At 39.8% G+C, this 9139-nt stretch overlaps 1 protein-coding gene and 1 non-coding gene across 2 annotated transcripts; one reads left to right on the top strand and one right to left on the bottom strand.

Moving 5' to 3' along the window:
* The first annotated feature begins 4223 nt into the window (after positions 1–4223).
* LOC141640923 (uncharacterized) lies at positions 4224–5859 on the top strand. The gene is made up of 2 exons (XM_074449601.1): positions 4224–4709; positions 4801–5859. Exons 1-2 carry the CDS (start codon positions 4224–4226, stop codon positions 5857–5859), a joined length of 1545 nt encoding a protein of 514 aa, XP_074305702.1.
* A 2799-nt stretch (positions 5860–8658) lies between these two features.
* Positions 8659–8765, bottom strand: LOC141644904 (small nucleolar RNA R71). The gene has a single exon (XR_012544506.1). It is a non-coding gene; the product is annotated as a small nucleolar RNA R71 (small nucleolar RNA).
* Positions 8766–9139: the final 374 nt, after the last annotated feature.

The following is a 9139-nucleotide window of genomic DNA, read 5'->3' as shown; positions in this document are numbered from 1 at the left end:
TATAGAAAGATAAGAGAGAAAATCTCCAAAAATTCTCCTTTACTCTTGGCCGAATAAACAAGAGTACCAACAAATATTTTGGGTCAATTTTAGCTAGATTAATATTGTTCTAGTACAAATAATTTTAATCTATTAAGAGGTCATCTTGGGTATCAGTCTTTGGGAGGGATACTAAGCTTGAATCCTTGTTCATCCAATATAAGGAAGCTCAAGAACAAGTAAGAAGGAGATCTTACTTGTGCCCTTTAATCCGAAATACCCATAGTAAGAATGACGATTTCTTCCCTTTTCTAATTATGTTTGCATGCATAAGATCAAGATTTAATTTATGACTAAATGAAATATCACATATATGAATATGTTGAAATAATGAGATTAATAATTTCTATCAAGTACAACTTCTTTAGGCAAGAGCATTAGCAAAGGAACCAATACTGAGCCATACAAAACTAGCGCAACACCAAAAACAGTATGGCTTAACACTAGGAATACATTCCCTTCATCTGAGCCATGCTCTATCATTGCCAGTCACCTCTTTGCCTATCATATAACTTATTCTTCTTCTGACCTCCACCTTTACTTGTTCAGCCACCAATTCAGGTCTGTTCAAAACATCATTCACTCTTGCATTATTTCTTTGGAACCAGATGTAGTAATTGCATGCCGACCATATCAGGTAATTAACTCTATGCTTCAGTCTTATACCTGCAGTACCGGTAATTCCAGACCATGTCACGCTAATAGGTATTCTGAACTCACACTAGTGCTCAATTATCTGCAACACCCTATTGTTGTAATCACAGAGGAAGAATAGATGCTCTTGAGTTTCAAGCTCACTCTCACATATGCAGCAGCTTCTCTCCTAACAATAACCAATCCTGAAAAGATTGGCTATAACAGTGAGGCCATTATGCATAGCAATCCATGTTATAAGAGCATGTTTTGGAATGTTCCAGTTGCTCCAAATGATAAAAGTCAAATCTTGCTTAGCTTGCTATAATCTAAGCCATTCATAGCCTCTCAATATAGTGTACCACTTCACAACAGGAGTCCACATGTCATCTGAGTAACCAGGTTTCATCATCTCTTTCACTTTATAGACGTTCTTCCAAGCGCAAGTAGCATCATTTGGTGCCACATAGGTGTGCCAATCTCCATATTTGAAATATACATTGGTGATCCATCTAATCCACATCCTATCAGCTTTTCTATAGATCCAGTCAATGAACTTTGCAACAGTTGCAATATTCTATGTTTCAGCCGTCTTAATCCCTAGCCCCCCTGATGCGTGCCAATTTCGTACCATTTTCCTCTTTATTTCCTTGCTTTTTGGCTCATTTAGAGGCGTTTCACGAGCCACATATCGTTATTTTGTGCCCTTGATCTCGTGTTTTCACTATTTTACTCATTTGTGTAGGAATGAGCCAGAATTGGACAAAGGAAGCGAGAAAGAAAGAGATTCGAGTCAAAGCATTAAAGAAAAGAGGAAGAGAATGCTTAGAAGTGTTTCTCTACCGGTAGGCCGGCCACCGTCCAGCCAGCAGAGAGACCCCCTGTGCCTTAGCCAAATTTTGAAGACGAATTTGGAGCAAAATAGAAAGTGACTCGCAACTGGTAGAGGTACACAGTAGCCGGCAACCCGACAAAGAGTTCCCAATGAAGCTGAAAATGAAGAGAGGAAGTCAAAGGGGTGTTCCCTACCGGTAGGCCGACAACCGGTCAACCGGTAAAGATATCCCCCAGCTTTTAAAGTTGAAGAATTCAACAAAAAGAAAATACGCTCGCTGCCGGTATGGCCACCGGGTGCCAGTCAGCCGGTAGAGGACACCTTTACACGCAACACTCCACCAACCTCAAATTGTAACCTAATTTTTGGAGATCATATAAATACCTCTCTTCTCCTAATCATTTGACACACTACCCTAGTTATTTTCAAGCACTTAATTTTCATTCAAACTTTGTTAATCAAACCTTAATCCTTCCTTAATTAAATCTTAATCCCTTAGTTAATTAGTATTGTTCTAGTGTTATTTAATAGTTTACATTTGGGAATTGTATTGTAATAGAAGATTTTGAAGAAAATTCTTCTCTTTATTAATCCAAGACTCATTCTTTCCTTCTGTTGGTACAATTTCTCATCTCTTTATTTTCTTAATTTCAATTGTTTACACTTCTATTTCTCTCTTTGTCATTGTTATAATTTATATTATATTTTCCACCATGCTTATTTGTGTTTAACCAATTGTTTACATTTGCTTGAATATGATGTTTGAGTAGTGACCTCTAGGGTTTAGGGGGATCCTAGGTGGATATTAATGGTGTAATTTGGGTGATCAATAATTGGGTTTGGGTAGAATTGTTGAATTACTTATTCATGCACACAAGGTGTTTGTGGAATTGTGTGAGTGAAAGCTCTCACCTTTCTTCATTATTTTTTTAAGTGCTCCATAAATGAAAGTTGTAGGGTGTTTTGATAGCCTGATTAAGAAGAGATTTTATGCTTGATGAAAGTTAGGTGTTTATCTTTAGGGAGGACAAGACATTAGACCTCTTACCTAAGTTAAACTCTACCCCTTTGCCCGGTTATTTACCTTTTATTTAACATTACCCACTTAGGGGAACCCGATTGCCCTAGCTTTAATACTAATCGTCTACATCTTAGTTTTGTCTTTGCTTTTGTTGCTCATATTAGTCATTTAGACTTCCCATCCTCTTTTGCTTGACTAAATTAGACCTTAATCAAATTAAATAGAAACCCCCACCATCCGTCTGATTGACCTCGACTTGCCAAGCTTTACTAGTTAGGTATCGAGTTCTATAAATTATTTTGGTAAGTGGGAATGACGACTTGCAATATTTATCTACTCATCAAATGGCGCCGTTGCCGGGGATGGCGTTAGGTTATATTTAGTTTTTTAAAGGTCTTAGCTTTAGTCTTAATTCACTTGCTTGTTTGCTTTAGTAGTTTTGTGCTTCATTTTAGAGTGTGTGATTTTTGCCTTTCCCTAGTGTGTAAAAACACTAGGAGACTAACGGTTTATCGAGTGCATGCCTAGGAGGAACCATCAAGCTTTGCTCTTTAACTCCGATCCCGAGAGGCTCTTCCAAACCTTAAGGACAAGGACTATTGCAAGAGTTAGAAATTCTCCTCAAGCAACCATAGACCAAGCAAACTCACCCACACAACCAATCTTTGAAACCACAACCTAACTACAACCAAACAACACGATTAAGACCCCAATAGAAAATCATTTTCACGACTTCCCAATTGAAACTGCACCTCAATGCTTTCCTAATAAAGTAAAGATGGAAAGGATGATGAGAGAGAAATTTAGAGAGATAAAGTTCTCTGAATTTTAGATCACAGTTTATGCGCAATGGCGAAGAAGATTACTACTTCTCATCATTCTACAATTAATTCCAATAAAAATACCAATAAAAATAATAATTCATCAAGTAGTAACAACAATAATAGTACTAATAAATCTAATAATCGTACACCAATTACTTCTAATAACAATAAAATTACTAATCCAAAATTAACAACTCCTCAACAGGCTACGATTGAAGACGAAATTGATGCTGCTAAGCAACTAGTGGATAGTTTGGTGCAGGAGGTGGGTGAAACTGTGTTGGTGGAAGGACTAGTGTTGTCTGATGATCCGAAAGATTGGCGAGAGGTGTCACCTAGACGGAAGGGGGATGCGTCCTCTAGTACTAGATTGGCTCCAATTGCAGAAGAAGAAGTTGAGACTGGTGAGTGTTCTTCTCCTCGGCTTAAGCTAACGATTGATGATGTTAAGGAGGAGATTGAATACTGGAAGTTAGCAATCTATGGTTATGTTATGGGGGCTAATCCACCTCGGGATGTCATTGAGGGATTTCTGCGCCGTATCTGGGCTGCGTATGAGATTTCGCAGATTTCATTCCTGCCGAATGGATTATTTGTGGTACGGTTTGCTAAACTTGAGCATCAGAAATTGGTACTTGCTAATGGTATGTTTACCTTTGATGGGAAACCTATTATTCTGAAACCTTGGGATCCTTCTGTTCGGAATTCTAAAATTTCTGTTAAGAAGGTCCCTATCTGGGTCAAGTTAGTAGGTTTAGATCTTAAGTTCTGGGGTGCTTAATGTTTGGAGAAAATTGCTGGGTTATTGGGACGGTTTATTAGAATTGATGAGTCTACTCTTGAGAAATCTCTACTAGGTTATGCTCGCATTATGATTGAGGTGGAGATTGACCAGCAGTTTGTTAACCAGATTGTTTTTGAGGATGAACTAGGGTTAGAAGTGAAAGTGGCACTGGAGTATGACAGGCTTCCAATTACTTGTCAGAAGTGTAAAGGCATTGCGCATAAAACTAGTGACTGCCGCAGGAGAGAAATTGGAGGAAGGAGGCCTGTTGGAGCTCCACCAAGGCAGGTCTGGAGACCTAAGGTTGTAGGGGCTAGCACTGTTGATCCTGTGGAGTTTCCTCCTTTGGCTAGACCATCTATATCAGAACTTGATAATGGTAAAGGGACTGCTGCTGCAGCTATTGCTACTCCTATAGTTACTCCTGCACCTAGTCAAGGTCCTATATATACTCCTGCAAAAGTAATTACTAAGATGACCAGACATGAGACTAGAGTGGTGGATGGTAGGCAAGGGGCATTTAATGTTAACTTTAATGCTGAAATGGCTGTGGCATCTGATTCCACTGAATTGGTTGATAAAGGTGGGGGAGGAGGGAGTGCCTCTCCCAATGATTAAATTTGGGGTATGGAATGTAAGGGGCCTGAATAATGTTAATAAACAGAAACATCTGAAGTGGTTTCTACATCAAAATGATGTGGAATTGTTTGGGCTCCTAGAGACTAGGGTTAAACCTAGCTCTCTAAATAAAGTAGCTAGTAATGTTTGTTATGGGTGGAATTATATTAATAACACTAGTGAACATCCAGGGGGAAGGATTTGGGTTCTCTGGAAAGGTAATAGTGTGGTTGTTGATGTTCTTGAAATGTCTGAGCAATATATTCATACTAGAGTTAGGATGGTTCAGAATGGGACTGTCTTCTTAGCTACTTTCATTTATGCTTTTAATAAGATTGAGCATAGGGTACCATTATGGTCTGCTCTTGATAGGTTAAGTGGTAATGGCCCTTGGATTGTTCAGGGTGACTTTAATAATGTCCTATATGCCAATGAAAGATTAGGTAAAGCTGTAAGTGATGAGGAAATGCTTCCTTTTCAGTCTGTTGTGGCTAGGTGTGACTTACAGGATATGAAAACTATGGGGGCATTATTTACTTGGAATAATAAACAACCAAGTGCAACTAGAATCTTTAGCAGGATTGATAGGGTGTTGGTTAATAGTGAGTGGTTGACTCTTTGGTCTGATTGGATGGCACATTATCAGCCTGAGGGTACCTTTGATCATTGTCCATGCATTGTGTCCTGGGGTGAGAGTTGCAAGGGGAGGAAGAGATCTTTTAAATTCTTTAATATGTGGTCCAAGGTTGAGGAGTTTGGAGAGTTGGTCAAGGAGAACTGGCAGATGCAAATCAATGGGACTCCTATGTATATTATGGCCAGGAAACTTAAGATGCTCAAACCCTGCCTGAGGAAGTTAAATAGAGGTCTTTTCTCTGATATTGAACGTAATGCTGATGTGGCTTTCAATCTGTTGATTGACTGTCAAGTACATCTGCAGAAAGATCCTACTAATGTGGTTATGATGGATAAAGAAAAACAGCTCAGGGAATCCTATCAATTGTTGGAGGATTCTAGGCTTGAATTTCTCAAACAGAAAGCTAAGTGTGCCTGGGCCAGAGAGGGGGACACTAATACTGATATGTTTCACCAGGCTATTCATTAGAGACAGATGCATAACAAAGTTCTACAGATTGAAAGTATGACTGGGGTTGATTGTAGAGATCCTGATGATATTCTGAAAGCTTTTCTTGAATATTATGAGACCTTGCTTGGGTCTAGTGCTCCTACTTCTGCCTTCTATAAAAGTATAGTCACTCAAGGTGTTAGTCTGGATGAGAGTGATTGGCCTGGCTTATGCAGTATACCTACTGAGGAGGAGATCAGGAAGATTAATTTTTCTATACCTAATGACAAGAGCCCTGGTCCTGATGGGTATACTAGCTGCTTTTATAAGGCCAGTTGGGAGACAATTCATGGGGATCTTTGTGGAGCTGTTAAAGATTTTTTTATTCATGGCAAATTGCTGAAGCAAGTTAATAGCACTAATATTGTGCTCATTCCTAAAATGGATAACCCAAAAACTGTCAAGGACTTTCGCCCTATAGCTTGTTGTAACACCTTATACAAAGTGATCTCTAAGTTGCTTTGTAATAGGCTCAGTGGGTGTCTCCCTAAAATTATCAATCCGGCCCAATGTGCTTTCATTAAGGGGAGAAGTATTTTGGGGAACATTTTGATAAGTCAGGATCTGGTGAGATTGTATGAGAGGAAAAGTGTGTCTCCTAGATGTTTAATGAAGGTGGACCTAAGGAAAGCTTATGACTCTATTGAGTGGGAATTTGTAGCCAATATGTTGAATGCTCTACATTTCCCTCCCAAGTTTATTAAGCTCATTATGCAATGTGTAAGTACTACTTCTTACTCCATTGGGTTGAATGGTCAGAGTTATGGCTTCTTTCATGGGAAACGAGGTTTAAGACAGGGGGATCCCATCTCCCCTCTGATTTTTACTTTGTGTATGGAATATTTAAGTAGGCTTCTGGCTATGGGAAGTGGACTGCCTGGTTTTAAGTTTCACCCTCTTTGCAGGAGTATGAGGTTGAATCACCTTATGTTTGCTGATGATTTACTCCTCTTCTGTAAAGGTGAGGTGAAGTCTATTTGCATTACAATGGAGCTTTTCAAAAGATTTTCCACTGCTTCTGGTTTGTGTATCAACACTGATAAATCTGATTTCTATTGCAATGGTATGCAACCTGCTGTGGTGTCTCAGGTTCTTAAAGGGACTGGTTTTAAAAAAGGGAGCTTGCCTTTCAAATACTTGGGTGTGAATATTTCACATAAGAGGCTTACTAAGAGTGATTGTAATGTTTTGGTGGATAGGATGATTAGGAGAATTAGAGGTTGGAATTGTAGGAAAATTTCTTACACTGGTCGTCTAATTTTGGTTAAATCAGTCTTGTCCACTATCCATAACTATTGGTCCCAGATTTTTGTGTTACCTATTGGAGTGATGGATAGGATCCAAGCCCTATGTAGGAACTTTTTGTGGGAAGGAAGTGACAAATATTCTAAGGCCCCCTTGGTTAGCTGGAATGTTTTATGTAACTCTAAGGAACATGGAGGACTTGGCTTGATTGATAGTAAACAGTGGAATGTAGCAGCTATAGGTAAGCTTGTTTGGTGGTTGGCTACTAAACAGGATCACCTGTGGATTCGATGGGTGGATAATGTCTATCTGAAAGGAAAGGACCTGCTGCTTTATGAGCCCCCTCCTTCTAGCTCTTGGGCTTGGAGGAAAATTTGTGGTGTGAAGAATGTCTTTAAACCAGCTTATGCTCAAGGTAAATGGTGTGGAGATGATTGCTACACTATAGCTGCTGGTTATGAATGGTTGAGGCAGGAGCAGATGATGAAGGTTCAGTGGTATTCTGTGGTTTGGAATAGGAATAATGTTCCTAAATGGAGTTTTACTGTGTGGTTGCAGCAACAGCAGAGACTCCTTACGCTTGATCGTTTAGGCAGGATGGGTATGGGGTGCCTACTGAATGCTTTTTATGTGGAACTGCACCTGAGACGCATTCTCATTTGTTTGCTGAGTGTGTTTATACTCTGAAATGTCACCAACTGATTGCTGATTGGCTACATATACCAAAGAATGATATTGCGGATTGTGTTAAAATGGCAAAGAAGCATGGCCAGTCCATGTTAATCAGGCAAATTACTCTGGCGGTAGTAGTTGGCACTGTTTATTGGATTTGGATGGCTAGAAACATTTGTAGAATTGATGGGTATGTGCAGCACCCATTGCACCTGGTACAACGAGTTAAAGAGGATTGCAGGAGACGATTGCTGGGGATATTTCAAGGATCTATGAAACAGTCTGATAGTTTGTGGTGTCTTGAGAAAGGTTTTAAGTAGAAAGTGATATTGATGTTTTTGTATACTGTAGTACACAATAGTGAACAACACAGGAAAAAGGCTGATGTAAATGGTTGTCCATTGGACATTGAGATATAATATATACTAACATTCCACCAAAAAAAAAAAACTGCACCTCAATCACCACCCCCTCATATACCTAATCCATCACCTCCAATGGCTTTATGTGACCGTAAACACCCGAACCATAATGATGCTTGTAACCCTATCAACTTTGTCCCCTTGGCTCCCAACATTTTTGAGATGCACCCCGCCCAAGTTCGGTTGATATAAAAAGACATGTTCGGGGGACACATTTAAGAAGATGCTCATGCTCATATAAAGAAGTTAAAAAAACAAAGTCGCTATGATGAAAAATAATGGGGTATCCGAAGATACACTAAGGATGATGTTGTTCCCATTATCCTTGGTGAGTAAGGCGGACCGGTGGTTGAATGTTCACCCTCCGGAGACATTCACATCATGGAATGCCTTAGCCAAGGCATTCTTGGCCAAGTACTACCCATCATCCAAGACCGCCATGCTTCGAAATGAAATTTACACTTTCCAACAAGAGTATGGAGAATCTTTGGGTGAAGCATGGGATAGATATCAAGACCTTATCGCTAGTTGTCCTCACCACAGGATTCCGGAGTGGTATGTCACCCAAACTTTTTCCAAACCTTGTTGCGAACAATTAATGAAATGGTGAATGCCTCCGCGGAAGGGGGATTCGACCATTTGGGTGATGAGGAAGGGACGACACTAATCAAGAAGATTGGACTCGAGGGCCAACTATGGCTCAAGGGGAAATATGCTTAGAAGGAATGGCCGATACCCTAAGAATAACTCTTTTAGTTCAAATGCCAAGCTTGACTTTCTCACCAAGCAACTTGAACAATTTCAAAGAAACCCAGTCCATCAAGCTAGTGGACCCCATGGTCCACCAATGGAGGAAGTGATCCAAAGTGTTCCTTGTGAGCTGTGTGGGGGACATGGTCACACCTTTGACGTGCGTGCCA

This window comes from Silene latifolia, chromosome 2 (assembly GCF_048544455.1).
Source record: "Silene latifolia isolate original U9 population chromosome 2, ASM4854445v1, whole genome shotgun sequence".
NCBI lineage: Eukaryota > Viridiplantae > Streptophyta > Magnoliopsida > Caryophyllales > Caryophyllaceae > Silene > Silene latifolia.
This window is presented reverse-complemented; position numbering and strand designations above follow the sequence as displayed.